Source organism: Mustela putorius, unplaced genomic scaffold (assembly GCF_011764305.1).
Source record: "Mustela putorius furo isolate JIRA1106 unplaced genomic scaffold, ASM1176430v1.1 tig00000580_pilon_pilon_pilon, whole genome shotgun sequence".
NCBI lineage: Eukaryota > Metazoa > Chordata > Mammalia > Carnivora > Mustelidae > Mustela > Mustela putorius.
Genome location: NW_025421423.1, coordinates 2,542,316 through 2,567,855, shown reverse-complemented (window position 1 = coordinate 2,567,855; position 25,540 = coordinate 2,542,316). Strand labels below are relative to the sequence as shown.

At 51.9% G+C, this 25,540-nt stretch overlaps 1 protein-coding gene across 1 annotated transcript in view; it reads left to right on the top strand.

Annotated features, from left to right (window-relative positions):
• Nucleotides 1-25,540, top strand: part of SHB (SH2 domain containing adaptor protein B) — a 135,990-nt gene that overhangs the window by 37,515 nt on the left and 72,935 nt on the right. The window contains exon 2 of the mRNA XM_004747654.2: nucleotides 13,216-13,336. Coding sequence (XP_004747711.1) covers nucleotides 13,216-13,336 — 121 coding nt within the window. The remainder of the gene's footprint in view (nucleotides 1-13,215; nucleotides 13,337-25,540) is intronic.

The following is a 25,540-nucleotide window of genomic DNA, read 5'->3' as shown; positions in this document are numbered from 1 at the left end:
AGAGGTGTCATGCATCACTGAGGTCCTGTGGGTCTGTGGGCACCTGTCCCAGGGTTGGGGGGTAGGGCCAGTGTTCTCTGACCAGAGCCCAGGCCGGGCAGATGACTGGAATGGTGACCACAGTACCCAGCCGTGGCTGTCAGTCAGCGCACCAGCTAGACTTGGCTCAGTGGTGTATTTTTGTTTAAGGCAGACTGTGGCCCTTTTCTCTTTGCTCATTGGCCACGGCTGAGTGTGCATATCTGACCACAGAGCACATCTGGAAAAAGCAAACCAAGGCCCCTGCTCTAGAGCACATGGGAGCATGGGCCAGTGTGCTGTCGGGGACACCCGTGTGCGTGCATGTGTAGCTGCAAGCGTGCGTGCGAGGTGTTTTTACTTCAGGGATGCTTACCTTTGCTCTGTGCATAGTTTTGAGCGTTTGGCCAATATTAAAGCAAGTCTCATCATGACGTCATAGTGGAAATCTTAGTATTCACACTTTAGAGGAATACTAAGGACAAGAGAGGCAAAGTTTTGCCTAAGACGTGTGATTTGCCTAAGATCACACAAGCCAGGAAGTGGCCAAGCCAAGAAGTATACAAGTGCTTAGGTAAAAATGTGCTTGTTTATAGTGCCCTACCTGCGAGTAGCCCCCCCAACCCCCATGCACGTGGACGTCGGGCTTCCATGCAGGGAGAAATGGCTCAACATACCATCCCTGGACTCATTAACTCACTGACTCATCCAGCATTTGCTTGTCCCCCTTCGTGCTGTGAGTAGACATGGTGGGGGGCAGAGATGGACAGAGCCAATCAGACCGCCCGGGTGTCGAAAGCTTCGGGCACTGTGGCAGCACTCTGGGGTTTTCAGGGCAAAGGCCACAGTGGTCTGAAATCATCACATTTACCAACCAGGCATCTCTGGGTAGGATATGGCAAGGGAGCCGGGATCATGGAGCTCATGGAGGATCATGGCTCTTGAGACCAGTGGCTGGGTATCCGTGGAACAGTGTTCTCTGAGCCTGGAAAGCTGCATCTGCTAGTCCCTGTGCCAGGGAGGGTGCTGTCTGGGGATGGCCCGATGCCATCTGTACAGTCCCTGTTGGATTTGCCAAGGAAATCTCCTGGAAACCCCAGGAGGGGGATGGGATAGGGAGGTGCTTCTTCCCATTTCACAGATGCAGAAACTGAAGAAACTCAGAGGAGACCAATGAGCTGGGCAGGTTAGGGGCCGTGCAGCATAGGAGCCCAGGTTGATCTGATTGGCCCTCCTATTGCTTCACTTGGGTAAACTTGCCAGGTGGGACTTCTCAGCTCACCTCACTCCCTCTCTCTGAGGCTCTTCCCAGCCCTAGGCAGCTGATGCTGTCAGGCCCCACAAGTCCCTCTTGCCCTACCAGTTTGACCTTCTCCGGCTGGCTTGAACCCTTATCTACCCCAGGGCTTCATGCAGGGCCTGGGATGGGAATAAGCCACCCTATCCACACACAGGACAGAGGCCAGAGGCTGGACCCCATCAGCAGCCTCCAGTGGTGACTTCAGAATTTAGTTGGTGTCTGGCCTCCCCCAACTCCTCTGCCCTTGGTAAAGTAATTCAGACGGGATGCCTTGTATATGATTTCCCAGTTAAGTTCCAGTGGCCCACCTTTGTAGCTGGCTTGATTACCCAGCTTTTCTGCCACCTTCCCTTCCCTGGCTCATTTCCACACCCCTCATAAGTTTTAGGTCCCAAATAAAGGGCTTGCACCTGAGTCCTGGCTTCGGAGTCTTGTGGGGCGGGGGGGGACCCAGTGTGGCCTGTGGCATCCCAAAGATGAGAATAGCATCCTTTCCATGTTTTCCAGTGCCTCTCACCCTTGCCAACACAGTGTGCCGGCCACTGTGTTATCATTTGGTCCATTGACCCACTTTCCTCCTACCCTGGGAGAAAGATGTTCTCCCCGTGAAGGTGGGTGAAAAGGTAAGAGACATGCCCAGAGCCCCACAGCTGGAGAGAAGCCAGGAAGCCCTGAAGCTCAGACCTCTGAGTCCACCACCCTCAGCATCCCTAACTGTCCTGGCTCCTAGCCAAGCACACCTTGTAGGGGCCGTGCTGCAGCTGGCGCTGACTGTGGTGCACAGGGAACCGGCTCCCAGAGCCAGCCTCCCAGGTTTGGAGAAGCAGACAGTTGTCCACATAGCCGTAGTTCAGGATAGGGTACGAAGGGACCTCACCCCCTGCACTTCCTCCTCTACCTGGCACGGTGCTTACTGGGTTTCTCCTGCCCTCCCCAGGGAGGGTTGCTGATTAACACTGCACTCCCCAGGAGACTCGAAGCTCCGGGAGGCAGGGGGCAGGCCTGCCTTTGCTCCTTGCTGCCTCCCAGCTCAGAGCAACTTATTAGTTGGCATGTTGTGTATGTGTGTGTATGGCGGGGGGGATGCATGTGCTTGAAGGAGGTGCTGACACTGTTACAGACAGGGGTGTTGTTGCACAGCCCTGTGCCCAGTCATCTGCCTGTACGCTGGAAAGTGCTGAGTCCATACGAGCAGGGCTTTGGGGCTCAGGGACAGTTTCTTAGCCTAGAGGTCTGCACGTGAGAAAGAGTTAATTGAGGCTTGGTTGCTTGAGGACCTGAGAAGATGGCATCATTTTAAACAGTGAATCACCGTTTATTGAGCACCCACCATTAAGCGGAATATATATAATTGGGAACCCTCAAATACGGTGCTGGTAATTACGGCCGATGCTGCGTGTCCTCAGTAAAAACGGCAGTAACTCTTGGGGGAGGGCAGCTGTTGAGTGCTGCTTGTGTTTTAAAGATGCTCCAGCCTGCCCGGCCGCTCTCGTGTTAGAAATGGGCACGCGTCATCCTAATGGGACCTATGCAGAGAGAAGCGCCCTTGCACTTCATATGGATCCTGGGCCACTGTTGCCAGTCACGTGGGCTGCACCGGGCTTGGGCCCCTTCTCCCCGAAGTGTTGGCTCTGGGCACAGAGCTCATACAGGCAGGGCAGACCCCATCTCCCAGCCACTCAGGCTCATCTCCATGGCCTGCATGGAGGCCTGGCTTTTAAAGGTACCATAGCCCTTGGGAAGGCCTTTGGCTTCTAGGTTCTGCTGTTTTGTTTTGCATACTTTTCCTGTGAGAACACTGGGGAAGTTGTTCTTACTCTAGGAAGTCTCCTGTTACCGTGAGAAAGCCTCACGGGCATTCCCTATACTTTCTCGGGAAGGGAGCGGCAGAAGGGCCAGGCCTACCAGGAACAGGAAAAAGACTTGAATTCAATTGTCCAAAACCCATTTGGGAAGCAATCGGGATAGGTTACAAAGTGACAGGTTCTTGTGTGGTTGGGATTTGCTGGGAGTTTGGTTTTGTCATTCCAGTGACATTATCTTCCTTGATATCCAGGCCACCTCCACAAGCCCCTTCCCTTCTCCAGGCCTCTGTTGCTTCTCCCATAAAACAAGGGACTCTATCAGGCTGGATGGATTGAGATAATGATAGTCACACATGATGTGTCTTGAATGCTTGCTGTGTGCCAGGCCCATTCTACTTCACCTAGTAGTGGTTATCTGCATCCTGTTGTCATTTTATAAACAAGGCACTGAGGCACAGAGAGGTAAAGGCTTTTCAGGGCCATCCCATGCCCCTGCTCCAGATGATAATTCTCCTACACTTCTAGCCCTAAGTGTCCTGCAAAGAAGAAAATCCTGATCTTGATCTTATTCTTCCTTTTTTTTTTTCCCTTCAAGATTTTATTTATGTATTTGAGAGAGCGGGCACACAAGTGGAGGGGGCAGAGAAAGAAAGAGAAGCAGACTCCCTGCTGAGCTGGGAGCTTGCCGATTTGGGACTTGATCTCAGGACCCCGGGATCATAACCTGAGTCCAAGGCAGATGCTTAACTAACTGAGCCACCCAGCGGCCCCAATCTTACCCTTCTTGATCCAGCACTGGTCTGAGAGCATTTTCTAGGCAGTGACCCCAAATCCCAGGAAGAAACTTGTCCCTCTTAAGCAGGAAGCTTGCAAGAAGGGACTGTCTGGGAAGCTGGGTGGAGGTTGATGGTTTGTCGGAGGACTGGGCAGCACTGAGCCAGAGCCCAGGGATGGATGATGTGGATGGTGATTCTAAGGGGCGCTAGGGGGCTTTTCCTGGGGGTGGAGAGAGTGATTTGTGCAACCTGACAATGTTAGGAATGATTTTTTTTTTAAGATTTTATTTATTTATTTGACAGAGATCACAAGTAGGCAGAGAGGCAGGCAGAGAGAGAGAGAGGAAGGGAAGCAGGCTCCCCAGTGATCAGGGAGCCTGATGCGGTTCTCAATCCCAGGACTTTGAGATCATGACCTGAGCTGAAGGCAGAGGCTTTAATCCACTGAGCCACCCAGGCGCCCCAGGAATGATTTTTTTTTTTTAAGTTTATTTGTTTTTTTAGTAATTCCTATACCCAACATGGGGCTCCAACTCAGGACGCTGAGATCAAGAGCCATGCTCTTCCGGCTGAGCTAGCCAAGTACCCCATGTTAGGAATGATTTTAAGAGAAAAATGAGATAGCCATACAGGTACTGCAGAAAGTGTGGACCTGGGTGTTAGGAAGCATCGAGTTACCTGTTTTTGGCATTGACCTTTACCACCCACCCACCATCCCAGGGCCTCCTGCTCCCTAGTGAATTCTTGATTTTTCAGACGGTGGGCAGTATGGCACATGTTGGGGTTCCAGGTGAGATTTTCTTTACATAATAACGCACATGAAAGTTTGAAACCCCCTGGACTACATTATCTCCTGGGGGGGGGTGTCTTTCTGTTCTGACCTCACATGTAATGACTACAGACCCCTGGGACCTTCTATCCTCAGGAGGGAGGCACTGAATTCTGCCTCTGGCCCTAGCTGAAGGCAATTAAGAAATTCTAGGATTGAGCTATTTTTCTTTTTTTTGAGCTATTTTTTTTTAAATTTTTCTTTTTTTTTTCCTCTTCTTCAAAGATTTTATTTATTTGTTTGACACACAGAGATCACAAGTAGGTAGAGAGGCAGACAGAGAGAGAGAGGGGAGGAAGCAGGCTCCCTGCAGAGCAGAGAACCCAATGTGGGGCTCAATCCCAGGACACTGGGATCATGACCTGAGCCAAAGGCAGAGGCTTTAACCCACTGAGCCACCCAGGTGCCCCTAGGATTGAGCTATTTTTAAGTTCAAAATAGAACCTTCCACTGCTCGAGAGATGCTGAAAAGCTAGTCCCTACCACTTCACGGCAAGCTTCTGGAGTAAACAAGAGGGTTGTGCCGGGCTCCACTCCAGCAGCCTCCCACCCAGAACCCAGAGCCTTCTCCACAGGGTTAAACCGAGGGAGGGTGAGATGTGTGTGTGACTGTGTGTGTGAGAGAGAGAGGGGCTGAGCAAGCAGGGCCTAAGAGGAGCTGACAGAGGCTGTAATTTGAAATGCGTTTTTCCTGACAAGTTGGAGCTTGCAGGTGTCTAGGCACGCAGCTGTGGCCGTGGGAGGGGCAGGACTGGAAAGACCAGTGGAGACCACTTGAAACACCCCTTGCCTCCTGACATGGGCAGCGGGGGCGGGGGGGGGGCAGGTAACTGGCTGGTCTTTAAAGAGGTGTGTACAATAGAACACCCAAGGCCTCTACAGAGAAATGAATGGCACCTGCCTGAGGAAGACTGTCCCAAATAACTGAATTAGCTCCCCATCACTGGAAGCACTTGACCTCCATGCATGAAAGGGGGGTTTAGAACCCTGAGGTAACTCCACATGGCTCAGTCAAACCTCAAAGGAGAGAAAGGAAACCAGTCCTAGTTCAGTGTGGAAAAGCACCCCCGCCCCAATCCGATTTCCAGGAGTAGTGCTGAAAGCATGAATGTAGCTAATTAATCTTCCCTAAATTAATTTCCTTACCACGTCAGAAATGATTTATTGGTACGCCTGTAAGGAGAACTGGTCTCTGATGGTCAAAGCCAGGGCCAGGGAGAGGCGGCAGGTGGTGCTTGCTAATAGCTGCACTTGGGGCATCCCCACAACCCGGTGTGTGTTATAGCCTGATTCTCTGAGCCACTGGGAGCCCGAGAGACCGGGAGCACACAGGTGGGGTAGCCCCCAGCCTCCCAAGAGGTTCTCTTCTTCACAGATGCCCCTGACTAGGAGGTACACCTTTCCCAAAGCATAAGAGAGCAGACAAGGGCTTTTCACAAACATTTCCTTTCTTGTGGTTGAGAACAGTGACAGCTGTTGTTAGGCCTAAATTCAGCCAGTTCCCTCTGTCACCACTGGCCTTCCTTCACAGGTTCTTTTTGGATCTTTGTTTAATCTTCATTAAATCTCTGCATCTTGTGGACAGAGACCTCCCCAGGACTTAGCTGTATTTTGGGTACCCAGAAGGTATAAACCAATGACACATCCCCAGATCATCTCAGTGTTTGCTCCTCACAACATTCATGTGAAGCTGAGACGGGAAACAGTCTTGTTCCGTGGCACAGGTGAATTGCAGGTTGCCCAGAGTCACCCAGCAAGGCTGGGGCTGAGCCAGCTGCACTCCAGAAGTCTGCTTGTCTGGGCTGTCCCTGCTGGCTGGTGTCCTTTCTGCGGTGCCATTGCCTTCTCTGTGTATTTGCACGGCCCCAGGCAGCTACCACAGCATAACTGCCACTGGTCAGCTTTGGAGCTTTGGAAATACCATGTGCCTTGGTCATGTTGGGAGTTCTGCAGACAACCACCCATCGAAGTGTTTCTCGAAGCTGAACTCTGCTGTAGAGCAACTGAATCTGTGCTAAGAAAACCTCACAGACAGGTGATACCCAGTTAGCTGACCTCTGGCCAAAGCAGAGACCCACCTTGGCACCTCTGCTCAGACACTGAGTGGTAAGAACTCTGGTTTCCAGGCATGTCCCTTTAGGGCTGTTAGATGTCCTTTCGGACTCACCAAGCGTGCTTTTGTATAGTTCCTGGGTCAGTACAAAACATTTGTCCACTGCCTCTTTCCCGAGCAGCCCTCTCCCGACCCCCAAATCCCTGTTTCTGTAATGTTGTCTCTTAGTTGGCATGGCAACAGAGCCTCCATTGTGGGGGCATCGTCCCTGCGAGGGCCCGTGTCGTGGTGAATCTCAGAGGAGGATCAGGACTCCAGTCTATCTAGTCCCTGGAAAGAGGACAGGGGCGTGGAACCTTCTGGCTACCACTGCAGCCTCTTGCCCTGCATATGTTTTGATCACCTTCATGGAGCCCTCTTTCCCTCCAGAAGGAGAGGAAGGCCAGGTTGCCTTGAGTGCTGTGAGGCTGTGAGCCATGACACACCGCCTTAGGCCACTCTTTCTATGCCTCCACACTCCCCAGACAAATGATGGGCCAGTCGCGTACCACTCTGTATTTTCAGCCACTGCCGCTCTAAGCCACAGAGAGTGCGTCTCGTCTCAGCTGTTCCTTAAAGTAGCTCAAGTGCGTGGGGCTGGGTCTTAATGTAGTGCTGCTGACCCCTCTGAACTGTGCCCTCGCTTTGCAGGCATATGTAAGCATAGTGGAGAGAGCCACAGCTTCACCACTTAGCAGATTTCTGAAGAGGTCTGTGACCCCCAAACTGTTAGGAAGAGTATTGTACAGTCTTAATGGTCAACTGACAAGGAAATGGTCTGGCTGGGACCATGTAGAACATTTCCAGGTGTGTTCATGTGCAGTTCGCTCTGGGGTAGAGCAGAAAGAAGTCATGGGCCTGGACAGGACCCAGGGCCTCACGGGGTGCTGCCCCCTCACTTCCCAGGGAGCGGAAAGCAGCGCACAATGAGGGAGACTTACCCTGCTTCATCGAACAAGCGGCTGAGCAGGGCCCGCTCGATGCCGCCAGTTCCCACAGGCAACAGAGCATGTGGAAGTGACCTGAGGGCTCAGAGGATGTGACCCAGGGGAGTGGGAACAGTGCGGGTCACCCACTCCTGGGAGGTGGCTGCTAGTCCCCCCTTTCACCACTTTTTTTTCTTTATAGCAAGGTTGGAGTGAGTTTGATGGGGATGTTACCTGCATTTCAGCAGTGGCTCCTCTCTACCATCCTGTCAGCTCTTCTGGAGCTGTGCAGTCTTCCTGCAGAGCTCACCAAGAGCCCCAAAGGCTCCAATGCTTCAGAACAGAGAGCTTCGCACATCCTCATGGGCAGGACTGTCGTCAGGTCTGGGCTCCCCTTCTGGGGCGGAGCAGGGCAGGGTCCTGCCTAGTATCGCTCTCCTCACTGCCCAGGCGTGTGGTTGCTTCACCTGGGGCCAGCCCTTAGAAGTGCACAGGGAATGCCGTTACCTCCACGTGTTTGATTCTGGAGGTGGACTAAGGCATGTTGGGTCATCTTGTAACTCCACTTAATCCCCAGGGAAGAAAACAAGTGAGAACTGCGTTTAACATCGACTTCTTGCCTCAGTTTAATGAACTCGGCTGAGAAATACCTGGGGAAAGTGAAATTCCAGAGTGGTATCTGGAGGCTTAGCTTTAGGCTGGTGGGGGAGGGTGCTGGCTCTCACTTAGAGCTTCTCACCTGGGTTACTTATTAAATACACAGATTATTGGGGCTAGGAATCTGTTTTTTTTTTTTTTTTTTTACCAAGCATTCCAGGCCATTCCTATCTTCAGGCAAGTTTGGGAAATAGTTTATGTACTATACTGATAATAGCCTATGAGGAAGAATGCTTTTTTTTTTTTTTTTAAGTTTAGCTTTGCATGTAATACATTAATAAGTTTTCTGTATTTGAAAAAATGTGTTAACATTATAGATGAGTCTCCTTTGATTTCCTCTAACCACCCCATTTCAGTCCTTCCCTCCTCCCAAAGGAGGTCTCTGTTTAGCTTATATCTCCTTAGGGATTCCTGGCTTGCTCAGTCATGTAGCTCTTGGTCTCTTGGGGTTTTGGGTTCAAGCCCCACGTTGGGTGTAGAGATGACTTAAAAAAAAATAAAACCTTAAATTTTAAAAAGTTTTTAAAAATAAAATTCTGTGTCCCTAACCCTCTTCTTTACATTAAAAAAAGATTTCTGTTTTATTTTTTATAAATAGGTATTGTTGTATTTATCATTCCACAACCTGCTTTTTTTTTCCCCCATTCAGAGCTATGTCGTGGAGATCTATGTGAGTGCTTATAGAGCAACTGCTTCTTTTTTAATCTGCTGTGTGATATTTCATAGTGCCGAGCCAGCGCAGTTTTATTTAGCAGGTCCCCTACTGATGGATATAGCAGGTACTTAGTTTCTCATTATTATGTGCTCCACTGAGCATTCTTGCCCGTCTCCTTTTGCAGATTTGGGAATAAATACTGAGAAGTGAAATTGCTGGGTCAATCCATGTGCGTTTTCGGATTTTCATGGATTTTGCCATAAGCTGTCATTCAGAGCGGCTCTGCCAGTTTACCTTCCCACTGAGAGCATGTGGAGAGGACCCCGTTCTCCCCATAGGTGCAGCTGGCTCACAGAAGCCTATGGCCACGTGTGACAAATGGCAACACCCATCTTCCTGTAGGGCTTCCCTTTGGGCGTGAACAGGAAGGCTACTTCCTATCACAGAACTACATTCCCAAGATAAAAAAACACCTAGGCCTCACACTACTGGGAGGGAGGGACCAGTTTCACAAACTAGTGTGTACAAACCAGAAAGGAGGCTTGTGGAGCTGACTCCCAGTCTGCGGCTAGCTCACAGAGCCTTGCCACAAAGGCAGCAGACATGGTAGTCTAGAACCCTCTGGGCCGCAGTGGGCGGTAACAAAACGAGAGTGGAGCAGGTCTCTAAGGACTCCCAGTTTCACAGCTTTATAAGCCTGTGAAAGTCCTTTGGGGGCACTGGGCTGACCCAAGGTCTCCAGTTTTATTTGAAAGCAAGACAAGCCTTGTCTAAGGTTTAGCCATAACTCTCCTCCTCTTTTGGAAATGAACCAGTGCACACATCGCAGGAAGCCAAGAAAGCGAACGTGGCCTTTAGGTTTGCTAGGCTCTGACTTTTCTGCTGCCGCCCAGCTCCACAGTGGAGTGGTGAGACCAGTGGGCTGGGACCCCCCCACCCCTCAGCTCTGTGCCTGCCCTGTGGGACCGTGAGCAGGCCACGTGAAGAGGTCTGATGCCTGTCAGGTCTTTGCCAATCCAAGTTTGAAATCAAGGAAAGCTTCTCATGTGCCCATGTGGCCTGACGCCCAGAGAGGTCCCAACTGGCTCCCTTTTGGTTGAATTGTTCAATTAGATTTGAGGGCATTTTAAAGTAGAGCAGAGTCAGCCCCAGCAGGAATCCAAGCCCACATCTGGGGAAATACTGAGAAAATCTGCAGCCGCTTATCTTATCTGCAGGGCTCCCCTGCCAGCCCTCCTGAAGGGCAGTGGGTCCTGGGCTGCTTGGACAGTGGTCACACTGCCCAGTGCCGATGGCCGGGGCCTGTGGCAAGCCACTCAGTACTCTGGTGAACTGCCTGCTCAGCTCTCCTAGCACCTGGTTAAACTTTTACTCCAAAAACCAGGACGTGATTTTGTGAAAGGTCAGGCAGCTCAGTGAGTGTTTGTCAAGTTTCAGGTTGCTCAAACCTCAAATTCCCTCCCCTCCACCAACCTCACTTTGAAGTTGGAAAGCAAATTGATTAAATATATGTTTTAGGAACGTTACGATTTGCTTCTTAAACTAACAGAATTATAAACTTTTTTTTTTTTTTTTTTTTTTTTAAGTGGAAGGATTTTCAACTGTCAGCAGGTATAACTGGAACCATATGTCAGCAGGGATCAGGGGCTTTTCCTGGTTTTAGGATTTGTAAATTCTTACTGAAACGGAAGTAAGCAGGGCAGGCAGCTGGGGGCCCCCCTTGACAACCTGAGCTCAGATCTAGTTTTAATTAGAAAATAAAGATAGTGTCTGCTGAACCGAAGGCCTCCCAGAGCTCCTATCCCAGGGTGAACAAAGATTTGGTTTATATCCTGCAAGTTTTCCCTGTTTGCAAATTATAGAGCACTTCCTAGAGGAGCCAAAATGTTGATTTCTAGATTATGGAGACTGCAGCCCACTCCTCTTGTCCTCCCCTTCCTTAGCTACCCCCCCCCACAATGATTTGCTTTTCTTGGAGAAATATTTGCTCCCTTTCTAGAGTAGACAGAGGACGTTCGTGTTGAAAAGCGACAGTAAGCAAGGCCAGAGTGAGAGAAATGAGAGTAGTTGTCCTCTCCACTGGGCTCATTGTTTTCTCCGTTTGGACTTCTGGTCCCTTGAACTCTCAGACACAACCCTAGAACAGATCAGCCTCCGAACTGTCTTGTTTGACAGTGGTTCGCATGTATAATTTTCTCCCTAATGTATCCTGCAAATGGTGGAGTAGAAATATCAAATGAAAGACATCGCCAGACGCAGTGCTCCGCCAGGCCCTGTCTTTCCCCCTGCCTGGTGTCATTTGAGCTCAGTGAGTCTCAGAAAGGCCATGATGACAATGTCAGCATCTGGAAGTGTCCCCGCTGGGACTCCAAGCCTGACCCACAGCCGTGAGGAAGCAGTGGCAGGGTCACACGTGCTCAGATGGCAGGTGCTCTGGCCCTGGGTCATTCACTGATAAGCTTCGCTCTCATTTGGGGAGCAGTGGCTGCTGTGTGCCACGCCTCCCGTCAGCCCCCACCACACTCCAGTGACGGGGCTGCTGCCCGCTGTCCCTCCACAGGGATCACATTCCTGGCAGCTGAAGGTCACTCGCTCACCCTGCCAGGGCTGCTGCCACAAGCTGCCATTTACCAGGCTTACAAAGAGAGATTTTCCCTTCCCCTGGGTTTATAGGCCCCTCAAATGCCTTACATTCCAGGAGCTGGGAGAGAGAGGAGGCTCCTGTGGTTTCTAATTAAACCCACAATTTAAATAACAATTCATGTAACCCCAAGGGTTGAGAGAAATGCTAACCTATTCCCTCCCAAGAGAGGCAGCTGGGTGGCCCTGGCTGGGATGCTGAGGGCTTGCCCTTTGCCAGATGTGACCGGAGAGGCCAAGAACTCAACAGAGGTCATAACCAGTTTGTGGTGGAGTTAGGTGCTGTGACAGAAAATGGGTTGGATGGGTTCCTGTCCTTTCCCCACTGGTAAGTGTGCCCCTCATGAAGCTTAGGAAGTAAGAAATGGAAGGAAAAACTGCCGTATTTACTCTTAGCTCAAGAATTTTTATCCTCCTCCAAGGAAACTGTGGAACTTTGTCTCTTCCACGTTCAAATCTCAGATACTGGCATCCTCCTAGGACTCCCCTCCCTGCCCTGATTGCCAACTCCAAGGTGACTGTCTATTTGTGGTGGGACTTTGCTGTTTTCTTAAATGTGGTCAAGGGGTGCCTGGGTGACTCAGTGGCTTAAAGCCTCTGCCTTTGGCTCAGGTTGTGATCCCAGGGTTCTGGGATCGAGCCCCGAGTCAGGCTCTCTGCTCGGCGGGGAGCCTGCTTCCCCCCCTCTCTGTCTCTGCCTGCCTCTCTACCTACTTGTGATCTCTGTCTGTCAAATTAAAAAAAAAAAAATCTTCAAATGTGGACAAGTGAGGAGGCCAAGAGAATGGCGCTGGGAGGCAGAGGATCTGGCTGAAGATCTTAGTCAAGCTATTTCTCTCTCTGGACCTCAGTTTCCCTTCTGTTATGGAAGAGTCTTCCAGTGTATTCCTTACCAGCCCCTTTCTGGCCATGGCAGTCTATCCTTCCCTGAGCTGCTTTTGTGTTTTCACTAGCTCTGCCTGGGGCCATGGTCATGTTTGCAGTGCGTTGATCTCACCAAATTGTTGTCTGATTACCCAAGGCATGCTTGTGTTCCAGATTCGGGGAAGATGGAACGCTGAGCATAATTATCTCTAGACAGGCTCTTCTAGGCCTCAGCCAGCACCAGGAGCCTGTCAGCATCTCTAGGCTTTCTGCTATCTCCTTTCCAACTTTGCTCCATTTCCATTCCATTAAATTGAGCAACTCACATTCCCTGAAGACACCCTCCAGGTTCTTGCTTTTGTGCTTCTCTACCCAGTGCCCTCTGTTCTCACGGGGCTGTGCCTGGAGCAGGCAGGCTGCAGGCACAGGCGCAGAGGCACGGAGCTCCGCCGGTGTGGGTCTCTTTGTTACCCTTACGAGAATGGGAGCTCCTCGAGGATGGGCACCAGCTCTGTGTCCTGGCTCCAGCCCCTGCTCCTTGCTGGTATGATGCAGGCTCTGTTTGTGTTTGTTAGAGCAAAGCCTGGCTGTTAATAGAACTGAAGCAGAAAGCCAGAGGTGGACTCACACTCCTGCCATCTTGCTCCTTGCAGGTAACCATCGCTGATGACTATTCGGATCCATTTGATGCCAAGAATGATCTCAAGAGCAAAGCAGGAAAGGGAGAGAGTGCTGGTTACATGGAGCCCTACGAGGCCCAGAGGATCATGACAGGTAAGCAGAGCTGCTGGCAGCGGGGACACTTCTGGGTGGTCCCCAGCCAAGCTCAACAGAGGAAGGTTGGTGGTGCTTGGAGAGCAGTGCTATGTTGAATCTTCACCCCAGTTCACCAGTTCACGTTTCACCTTCCTGGTACTTCTTCCTGGAAGTACCTGGAAGCACCTGGAAGTCCATGTACACTGTAACAAGTATAGTTAATGAAGTCACCCCCCCACCCCCCCAATACATGGGGAATTTCTACTGAAGAAAAACATGCATCTGAGATAGAAAACTTCCCTGGAGCTTCCTGGCAGCCAGGGCAATAAAAGAAGTGTGCGGGGTCACCTTGCTTTCAGTATCCAGTCGTAGAAGGAGGTGGGTTAGATCACTGGGAACAGAGTTATCCCTCACCCCATACCAGGAACTCTTTGGCATGTGGCCCCTGAAGACAAAACCTTGTCCAAGCAATTGTATGGGACCCAGAAGAAAGTGGCCGTGCATGTGGTATCCTGAGGGTCTGCTTTCATCAGGACGATGCCTGACGCATCTTTAAGGAGGGAATGGTTATTAGGTTATCTGCCATCTCAGACAGACCCCGGGCATGAGTAGAGCTGTGGCGAGAAACCACCCATGTGGGTCCTCCTGGCTCAGGAGAACAGTCCAGAGACAGAAGAATGGTCATGTGGGTTGCTCCCCTCTGACCACACACAAGGCAGGAACATGAACTGGGGCACCATGTGGGCCTAGGATGCAGGAAGGTGGCCAGGAACAGGTTGAGAGCCACTCTTGAGTTTTGAGGCCTGGAGAATCGGTGCCCTTTGTGTCTTTGGATTTGGGATTCCTGTAGCTCTCTTACTGTTCTCTTGGTGTTCGTGTCTTTAAGCACATCCTCTTGATTCCGCTTGAATTAGAAGAAGAAAAGAAGCAACATTGACTGAGCCCTTAGTGTATGCGGGGCCTGTGTAAGTGCTAGCTCATGGGGCTGCAGAGACCTCAAAGGACAGTTGCTGAAGGATGTGGGTACGCATTCAGACTGTGCCTTGTGCTCTCCTGTTCCTGGAGACTGACTGTCCGGGCACCAGTGTGGCCTCCAGAGTGCTTGGCCACTTGGTAAGGGGCTGAGGCAGGGAGCGATTAGGCCAGACTTCTGCAGGGCCTCCTGCTCTTTCCTGATCTCTCCTGGCAGAGCCGTCTCTGTGGGCAGCAAGAGGCAGAGAACTGGAGCTGGGTCCAGTGGAGGGGGAGAGCTAGGAACTGGGGTCTGCTCTTCTCTGGTGGCATAGGGAAGCAAGTCTGCTGGTGCAGTGTTCTTCACCTCAGGTGTGTAATGACACCCATTCCCTCAGCCACATCCCCTCGCCTCCGCTGGACTTGGTGAAGCTTCAGCTCTGTGGGAGCACTGTGGGGGGTGCCAGCCCGGGGCCCCGCTTCAGCCACTCTTGCATTTGGCAGGCATTGGTCTGGGGTTAACGGAGTAGTGGTTACAGGAATGCCTTTGGGGCCCTCTGGCACATTCAGACATTTGGCAGCAAAGGATCTTCAAGGTCATTTGAACCCAACAGCCTTGTGTGACAGATGGGGAAACTGAGTGTACAGAGGGAGAGACACTCACCTGAAGATACATAGTAAGTTGGTGGCAGAATGGCAAGTACAGACTATTCATGGCAGAGCGGTCTAGGGGCTAGAATACCAGAGGAAGCGTGTATTTGTGCTTGACACGGGGAAATGGCAGGGGCCGTCTGAGGCTGGAGCCTTTACCAGGTTCCAGGCTCTGTACTGGGCCCTTGAACACACATACTTTTAAGCCTCACTGTGTCCCTGCAAAGGAGGTGGTTTCTCATTTTCCATGTGAAAGAAACAGGACAAGTCACTTCTCTGGGGTCACACAAGCAGAAGTGAGGGGCTCAGAACTGTATCTGTAGAACGTGGGACCAGCGGGAGGGGGACCTCTGGGACCCCGGATTTCGTGGACATTGCCTGGCAACTTGGTAATACAGCCGGTTCCTCCTGGGCACTGCCATGGACCTCAGTTTGAGTGGCTGAGTAGCCACTTAGCTGGATAGAACTGTCCTGGGGGACTTCGGCTTTTTAATGAGACATACCCACAGCGGCTGGATCCAAGACGGGGCAGATTGATTTAATTAGAAATCTGTTAAGATCTCCTGCGTTCTGTCTCCGAAGAGGCCTCCTTATGTTCGCTGTTCTGGCCTTTCTTCCTAGCTTAGAGGCAATGCCTAAATTTACTCACATTTTCTGTTTCTAAGGAAATAGATGGTTAAACAGGACGTTTTCTGGCTGTAACGACCTCACTGCACCTCCCTTTGACTCAAAATTCTTTGTGTGTAACGTCACTGCGGTGACTGATGGTGGGGCTGGGGGACTGGGGTGAGCCGGCATCATGTAAATGTTACGAGAAGCAGCTCACTGAGCTGACATGAAGGTCCTTGGGGAGAAAGGGGGCGGTGAAGCACGGAGGTGGCACAGCACAAGTTATGTTCCATCATTAGGGTGACCTTTATTTGATGCCGTAACATTTACGTCTGCGTGCAACTTCTAGATAAGAATAACCCTGCTGGGAAGAGTGTTTCCTCTCTGTCTGAGATGGCAGCCTCTGTGTCCCAGGCTGGAGTCAAGCAGATCTGAGATGGCCATTTGGAACCTGAATGGACCAAGGCCTCAGTTCCCCTTGCAAAGCAGTAGCCTTAGAGCAGGCAATGGTCATAGTTCTAGCTTCTGTGGTCTTCCAACTGGCTGTGTGACCTTGGGCAGCATAGTTTGTGCCTCTGTTTTTCCCCCGAGTGTGGCATGGTGCGTCAGTAATGGCAGCAACAGTGGTGGGGGCGGCTGCTGGGCTCTCGTACCCGTTGGAAACACTTGATGTGAATACTTGTTGGATTCTCACTGTCAGCCTCTGAAGTGTAGTGCCGTTTTACTGATGCAGAACATGAGGTACAGAGAAGTTAAGTAAGTAGCCCAAGGCAACCCAGCTGGGTATTGATTTGTGGGGCTGATTGCCAAAGCCTTGTTTCAGCATCGAGCCCTTGGGTGCCCAGCTTGATTTTCAGAACCCTTGGCCTGCCCAGGGTGGTCTGTGATTAATTGATGAGGTTTTGTTCTCGGTTCCATTGCAGCAGGTGGGGGATGGGGGGAATGTTTTGGGGAGGCATGCTTTTGTGAGCAGGGAACTCAGCCCAGCCCCATAGGCTGTGGCTACAAAGGAAAATGGAGAGATGCGTGCCTGTTTTCCCAGGGGCTCCTCTCACCTCTTCCCTCTGTCTGCCTCAGTTTCCCTCTCCACAGGCTCCTGTTTGTGTCACCCACAGAAATTAGATTCTGGCTCCCTGATGGAGGTACTGCTCTCCACAGAACTTCATAACCCAGATGCCCATGGATTGCCTGGACCTCAATCACTGCCCCCACTGCCTCTCTCATCCCAAAAGTAGCTTCAGAGTAGCTCCTGAAAACTCTGGGGCTCTGTGGAACCCAGTGAAGAAGCCTGCAACCCTGGGCAAGCTTTCCATTTTATACGTAGAGAAACTGCAGCTCAAAAAAGTCATAATCTTTTTGAGATGTTTTTTAACCCCACTGATTTAATATGAAGCTAACCAGGACGCTGTGCATTGCCCATCCCTAGAGGTGTCCAAGCTGAGGCAACACAGCCCACATTAGGAGGTGACAGAGGTAGTTAATGTTATACATGGGTGGTTGGCTCAAGCCACTTCTGAAGTCTGTGTCAGCCCTGAGCTGCAAGATGTCTTGAGTCACTGTGTGCTGCGTCATCATTAGACATCTGAGACCAGTTCCACAAAGGGAGCACCTGAGACCAGCTCTGAACAGGGGAGGGTCAGGCTGGGACTGGCAGCTTCCCTTCCCAGGCCCGCCTGGCTTGTGCTTGCTGCTCCGCCCTAGTTCCCCTTTTCATCCTGCTTGGCCCCTCCCTTGAGGCCCCGTTCTGGCCTTGGCCTTTTCCATGCCACCTGGGCCTTAGGTTCCTCCTGTGTCCTTTGAAGTGAAAGAATCAGGGGACTTATTGGTTTCCTTCCTGCTCCAGGGTCTTTGGTGTCCCCAGGCCAACCCTCCCTCCGAAACCCTACCTTACAGCCCTTTAGCTCTTACCCTCTTCCCTGAGTCTTAATCCCAGCTGGGGGCTGCAGGTGCTTGGAGCCTGCTGATTCAGTAAGAAGGGCTCTGGGCTCCCAGTCAGGCTGACTTAGGCTTAACCCCTCGAGGCCCACAGTGTCCTCACTGTAAAATAGGGCATGCAACACTGATGCGTGTCTTGGTGGAAGAACAGCTTCGCATGTGTGAGATTGTCACTGGGGAGCAGAGGGCTGAACTTGGGCCTTCACTTGGTGTTCATGCTGTCGAGTTCTCTGGCCGTTCTCTGTAGGGGCCCCTGCCCACCTGGTGATAGGTGGCCAAACCAGCAGGACAGTGAATCAGGTGGTCCTCAGGCCCTCTGTAGTGCGTTCGGTCCTGGAGCCCTTGCCCCACCCCTTGTGCCGGAGACTTGACCATGTACCTAGTCAGATACTGCCACCACCTCCAGGAATCTCCATGAAGCAGGGAGACAGGCATGCACCCAGGTGATCAGCGATGGGTGCACAGAGATGAGTGGGTAAATCTTCAGGAGCCTGGAGGAGGGACAGCAGCTTCCAGTTTGGGCCGTCCACGTGAGGTGGGAAGTGAGGGGTGGTAGGTGGTAGTGATGAGAGCCAGGTCTGGCAACCCAGGCAGAGGGAAGGGCAGGAACAAAGGCATGGAGGCATGGGTTCTGCTGGAGAGGAGAGGCAGGAAATAAGGCTTTTGATACGATAATGATAGGAAAAGCACATGGGGCAACAGCTTGTAAAGACCGATTGGATCATGAGGCCTTCGTTGATCTAGAGGCACAGAGTATTTCTCCAACCGGGACCCTTTCTGCCCAGGCCTTCAGCCCAGGCATTCTCAGAGGGACCCAGGGCAATGGTGGCGACTGAGATGGTGGTCACTCATTTGTCTGGAAGGTCTGGGTGCCAGGCAGTGCTCCAAGGACTCAACCGTGATTAGCTCATTTAATCCTCATAAGGAGTATGTAAGGTAGAGGTACTTCTGGCATCCCCATTTCACAGACAAGTCTACTGAGTCTCAGGAAGGTTAAGTAAGTGGCAGAAGTAGCGCTCTCCGCTACACCTAAAACACGCACGTCTGTCCTGTACTCCCAGAGGGTCTGCAGAAATAACTGGAAATTGTACACTCACTTAGGCCCCCCTTTTTAGGTATGATTCCCCACCCCAACATCCTTTATAAAATTGTGCAAAGTATCATTTGATAGGATGAATCACATAAACATTAATTGCAAGCATTTTCCCATAATTTTTATTATTATAGGCAGTTATGCATTAAAAAGTCTATAGCTTGTTTTTATTATTAAATCAACTTTATAGCATAATAAGAGGAATTTAAAAGAAAGCCATTTCATACAGAACCCTGCTGCCCTGAGAAGGGCATTTGCCTTGCTCACAACTTGCCTGCTGCCTTTTCTTCTCCCACGTGTTAGCAGGTACATCCAGGTAAAGCCAGTCAGGACTTTGAAAGGCAAGGTGAGGATAGCCTTCTGTATCTTTTCATCCTTGGGTAAGCCTCATCTAATGGCAGCTTGCTTTTTGAGAACGGGGGTATGTATGATGTTCAAGTCTCTGTACTTGCTGTGACCTGGTTCAGGAGGAAGGGGGCCAGCAATGGGGTCTGCCTCTGCCCTGGTCTACTGTGTGGCCTGAGGCAGGTTGCTTCCGCTCTCTGGGCCCCCACCACCTCCTCTGGAAAATCAGATTTTGCCTTCTTCCCTGGGTTCCATGAGGGCCTTTACAAACCTTTAGTTTCCTTGGTTCTGGGGTCAGATTGGGCTTCTCCATCCTGATCAGAACCGTATGTCCTCCCAACCCACCCCCATTACTTCCACGTGGCACCAGTGGATGCGAGAGAGAGCTGGCCCTAGCACCCTCCCAGGAGCATGCATACTGTCCTCTCTGCTTTCAGGACAGACAGGGCTGAGAGCTACAGGTCAGTACCCTGAAAGAGCAGCAAACACTCCACAGAGAAGTGGTCTTTGGGGTTTAGACTAGGTGTCAAAGAGGCTGATTCGGGCTACCCTACCTGACAGTTCCACCTTCCTCCTGTGTGTGATGTCATCTCTGCCCCCCTGGTTCCAGGCAGCACTGTTCTCTCTGTCCTCCTGCTAGCTGTGAAAGTAAAGGGCCTTTTTGTCTGGGCCCCTGAGTCCAGGCCCTTCCTAGCTCTGCAGTACCTGTGGACTCTGCTCCCAGAATGTCCATGCACTTGTCTCTGGCCTTGTTTGCTCTACACAGCTCTGCTCCCCAAGTCATCACTCCCCTCCCACGCACCTGCCCTTCATCCTCTGCAGGCCCTTCCCACCCGCCCCTGCCCCATTCCCCGTCCTTCTGCCCTCTCCCCATGCTGTGTCAAGCTACAGCCTACCCTGGGGGTCACAGGAGCTCTCCCTGAGCTGGGAGGGGTCAGGATAGAACTGTCTTTGAAGAGCAGCCCTTTCCGCCCAGAATCCTTTTCCTGCTTGAGGCCCACAGAGAAGCTCGAGAGCTAGTCAAGGTCATATATCAGCAAGCTGCAGAATGGGTCTCCCAGCTTCCAACCTGGGGCTCCTGGGCCTTGTTTTGAAATGTTTTGAAACCTGCCCTTCCACCCTCTTGCCTGGGTTGTCATGGATTGTGCAGAGTTCCCTAGCTGGTCTATCATTTACCAGAATGACTTACCTACCCGACAGGAAGGAGATAATCAAGTGTAAATAGATTTTGTATTAGTCACCTGATGACTTTCCTGTTCTTGAGAAACAGCAGGGCTCACACACCCAGCCCAGTGGTGCTCACCTGCTGAGCTCCCCAGTGGGGAGCGGGGAGTGGGGACTGAGAGCAGGGGAGTGAGGACCCTGAAGCCTGGGTTTCCATGGTGACCACTGGGCCCACTCTGGCAGCCCCTTTCCTATTCTCTCACTCCACACACACATCTCCCTTTGATCCACCTCCACACCTCCCTTCCCCCTACAGCATGCACACTCAGCTTGTCCACCTTTTTAGAAAAGTTGGCAACAGGACTGGTACAGGCTTCAGAAAGCTGACAGTCATTGAAAGCACACCTGCTGTGTGCCAGACATTGGTCCCTGGTGCCCCCGTCATGTGGAGAAGTTTGACAAGGACTGATATCTGTAGTATAAAACAAGCAAAGTGGAGTGTCCCTGGTGAGAGACAGAGGAAGGGGTGACGCTGTTTCCTGAAGACCATTGTAGACCGCATGGAGAGAGTGGCATTGAGCAATGCCACACTTAAGGTCTTGACTCAAAATAGCCTTTCCAACAAGGCCTTTCTTGGCCACTTGTCCTAAATTTCAACCCATCCTCAAGACTTCCACCCCCTTTCCCTGTTTGATTTTGTTCCTTAGCCCTGGTCGCTATTGATCACATTCTGTATTTACTTATCCTTTCTCTTGTTTATGTCTCTCTATCACTAAGATGTGGGTTTTACAAGGACAAAACTTTGCCCTGCTGGAACTTCGGGACCTAAAGTAGTACCTGGCACAAAGTTGGTGCTCAGTAAGTGGCTGTTGGATGCACGAGTGTGTTAATTAATTCCAGGGACCCAGGGCTGGCGTCCAGACCCGCTGGGAACCCCTCAGCATCCCAGAGACCTTCCCATCCTCCTCTGAAAATTGCCAGATCTGGAAAGTCTGCGTTTAACCAGTTGCTACATGGGTGGGGACTTGGCAAAGCAGCTGATTTGGCCTGTAGGTGGGAATCAGGCAGCAGACCCTTGTGCCCTGCTCTTAGAGACCAGTTCTGTCTCCATGCTGGGGGGTGCAGGGGGTGTCTGGTGATGCCTCTTCTCCCTGCTTCCCACTCTGGGCTGAGAACTCCTTGAAAGAAGGGACTGGGTCTCACCCATCTTCACCTCTCCTCTGGGCTCAGCAAATGTTAACCATCAGAATTACTGACTGTATGAGTAAAAGTCCATATGGAGAATAAATAAAAGAAAAGGAAGCAAATGGTAAACAACTACTCGCTGTAAACAGCTTTTTCCATTTTGCCAAGAACCACTTGCCGGAAGTCCTAGGCCCTCAGTGAACAAGGTTTGATGCATTGAATCACCAGGGGGTGTTGGGGGGCATCTGCTCTGTGCTTCTGGGTACATGTTCTGTGTTCTGGGGGTTGTGAACAAAACAGAGTCCCTGTTCTCATGAAGCGTACACTTGAGGATCAAGGGGGATGTGTTACCAAATTGTAATTCCCATAAACTCATTTCTGGAAATGCTGGTATGGGAAGGTCTGTATCTAAGCCACCGCTGCCCCTGGTCACAGTATCTCTAGGTCACTGAGACCTAGAAGTTAGAGGCTTGCTCAGAGTCGGAAGCAGAGCAAAGATTGTCCCCAGGGCCCTGGCCACCTTCAGGAGGTAGAATGATCTCCATACTGTCCGTGGGGGATGAGGGGCTCTGCCTTGGTCCAGTGGCTGGCAACTATATTCTTCTCTTACTTTGGTTTAGGCCAAGACTCTTGGGGTTGCCATGGACTTTTCCAGAGCAATGAGCATAGCCCTGTGCTGCTGACACCCACCCTTATAGGTGTGAGGGCCCCTGATATCCTCCTGGGCACTTGGCAGTGAGGACCCAGACCCTCAGGAAAGTAAGCCCATAACCCCTCTTTCTTTCCTGGAAGTTCAGAAAGAAGCCAGCATTCTCCCACAGGAAGGAAAAAAAAAAGGAGAAAGCACCTGAAAAGGAGGAGCTTGCTTACCTCCCTACCCCTGGCCTTTGCCTTTCAGAATCCCAGAGAGACATTAAAAGATCTGAAGGCCTAGAAACTCTTGGCGCTGCCTGTCCAGAAATGGATTCAGGGAGACTTGTGTGGGTCGGCAGCCAAGCTCCTGGCACCCTTCAGCCACCCTGCAGCACCCCATGTGGAGACAGACTGTGGAGGCCGGGGGGAAGCACTGCCCGTTCCTGAGCAGAGGTGTAATGTTAGGAAGTTGTTCAGGAAGTCGTGCCTCTCTGGGTGCGTAGGACGGATTAGAGCCGAGAGTAACAAGAGGCAGAGGGACTGGTTCTGTGGTTGTGTGGCTACAACCGTCATCTAGGCCAAGGGTGGGGTGAAAGAGCTTGCCAGCCATTGGGGTGCCATGGGTAAGGGAGGGGCCGGGATCCTGGTGCGTGGTAAGAGAGTTGGTTACACCAGAAGGGGGAGGACAGTCCTGGGGGAGAGGTCAGTGCATTCAGATGTGGGTCCTTTTGCATTCGGGTGTTCAAGAGGCTCTGGAGTTAAGTCACAGGGGGGCCCCGAAGTGTCTTCAGTGGCCTGGAGAGAGGAGCTGGTTGGCAAGGGCCTTCCAAGGAGACCACGGGCCCCAGTTCCTGTCCCTCCAGAAATCTAAGGAAGGAGATTCAGTGATTTGCCCCACACCCTATTATTTGACTAATTAATTAGTACCCTCCTCTAACTCGGGCTCAGGCTGGCTTTCTGGAAGCTTACAGAGATGACAGAGAGCTGTATTTAAGGGCACCTTTTGTAGATTACGCCAGGGAGGAAGCAGTGTGATTATTTTCATTTTGCAGATGAGAAAGCTGAGTCATGGAGGCAAACTGGAACTGTGCCCCATTCTGAGCCCCCTTCTCCTCTGTCCAGCTGTGTGAGGGAGGGATGTGGGGTATCGACAGCTCTGGGGGGGGGTGAGGTTTTGTGGTCTATCCACCTCTGGGATAACTTGGCAGGGGCCTGAGGTTTAGTCCTCCCACCCCCAGATAGCTCTGCCTTTCAGCTTCTTTCACCTGCCTTGGTCCAGGTGTTTTAACGTGGTATACTGCCTCAGGTTCTTTCCCCCAACTGGCGGTATGAGCATAAATAAAGAAAATGCCACTTCTCTGCCTTCCAGAACTCGGGCTTGTAATTATACCTGGCAGCCTAAAAAATGATGCGGTAGAAGAAGGTCATCTCCTGGGGCCCAGGCTTCGTTGTGGGTCCCCCCATTCTGGCTGCCACGGTCACTCTGTACAGTCACACTGAGGCAGCACTTACCAAGCGGCGGCATCAGTCACCTGCCAGCCTGGGGGCCCCTGGAGGGCAAGGACCACAGGGCTTAGAACTCTTGCCCCCAGACTGTCGGCGCCCAGTGTTTGAGATATTGGCCTGGACCTTTCCAGCAAAGAATGTCCCCAGGTCAGAACTTGCTGGTTCTGGTGGAGTGTTGTGCAAATGATCGTAAACTCTTCCTGAAGATTAAAGGCTCTCGGGGACTTGAACTGGGCCTCATTTTCTCCCTACCAGCTCACCTCTCAGTCCTTGCCAACAGCTCCACACGTTCCTCCCTTGGGTCTTGGCCATACGCCTGTTGGCCTGTGCCTCTGTAGGTTCACACCTGTCACCTCAAGTCCCTAAGGAGGGACTGGCGCATACGCTCATGTCCCTGAACCTCAACCACTGAGCCCTCCATGAAGCCCCCGTTACCATATTGGGGGTCCTTTCAAGTCTTGCCACTATCCTCATTGCCCTCTTGTGGCCCCTGGTGTCACCACCTTCCCCTCCCTGCCTACCCCGCCCCCCCACGCCCAAGCCTAGTGCCTGAGCCCTGTTCGTCCTCGGCTTTCACTACACCTTTCTTTGGACTAGCATCTTGCCTGCCAAAGCTGGACCAGCCTCTGCCCTGACCCCACCTGGCCTTCCCAGCCAATAGTCCTGGCGCAGAGTGGGATCGCAGGGAGCATTAACCCTGTTGATTTCCTCCTCACGTGGCTCCATTCTTGCATCTTCGCTCACGTTCAGCCTCTCCCTTCTGAAACCCTTACTGGCCTGCCAGCTCAGGGTCACCTTCCACTGAAGCTCTCCTGCATGCTTCTGTCCTCCTGTCCTGTGTCCCCACACTCTGCAACACCAGCCAGAACCAGACCAGTGTGCATTCATTCAGGAGCCCTGCCTTCCCAGCACCTGAGCTCCGCTTCCCCAAGGCCTAGAGGAGGCCGTTTATGGGACTGTTTGCTCATCACTGATGAGGGAGCAGGAGTAGAGGCTCGAGCATCTGCCCTCACCGAGAGGGAGGATTTCTGGCATTCTGGGCACTGAGCTCCGAAAGCCACGCAGGAGCAGGTCAGGCAGTCAGTGGGGTAGGAGGAAAAGCCCAGGTTGAGGACACTCTGTGGGCCTGAGCATGGTGGAGACAGGGACTGGCAGCCAGAGGGTCAGACGGTCTAGATCCATGGGGCCCAAGCCTGCCCTCCCCAGTAACAAAAAGCAGAAGCCTGAAGTGGGGCAAGGGGCCACACTAGCAACAACTTCACAACCCAGCCAATCTGAGAACCTGTGGGTGACAGTGTCCCCACCGTCAACCCCATTCCAGCCCCACCCCTGTGGGCCTTTTCTACGGCTTGACTCCAGTTCTCTTGCCCAGCTGCTTCTGCTACATCTTTGCTGAGGAAGAGTTAATGCCGAGCGGAGCTGCCCCAGGACAAGGGAATGGGACTGTTGGAGACCATGTCAGAGCCTAGTAAAATAGAAAAAGGGCAGCCCACCCCAAGTTCCTCTCTCTGCCCTCCCCTGAGGGAGAAGCTTTGCCTAGCATCTGCTGGGACCCTGCTGTGCTAGAACCTGGAGCCCACTTGGGCCTTGCCCCCAGGAGAGTCAGTCTGGTGGGACATGGCCATGTGATATGTGATGGTAGTCCGTCCTCAAGGTAGGTCCAGTGTGGGCATGGGGACAGCAGGGGAAGGGAGGGGAGGGTCTGGTCTGCTTGGGTTGAGGGATGTGGGTTGGAACAGACTTCCTCAGGGAACTGGGCTGGCAACGGTGGTAGGAGCAGAGGCAGTGAGGGGTGTGGCCCAGCCCCATGACTTGAGGGTAGACCTGGAAAGAAGAACTGATGGAATGTCCTGAGTAGGACCCAGGGAGGCCCCTGTATTGTGCTGAAGAGATTATTTTCCCCCCAGGACAGGTGCTTAGACCGTGGGCTCACCCAGCTCTGTCCCATCCCTGCCCCAGCCCCAGCTCAAGGAAAGGAACCCTGTTGAATGGAGCCTCAGAGGAAACTAAACTAGGCCATGTTTCCTTTATTTTCACAATTTACACCCAGAGATTAGGAGGAAAGTTTTGTTTGTTATTAACATACTAAGCCTGTTTATCCCCTAGCCTTGAAATTCGTTTTCATTTGGACCAAGATTTGCTATAAATTC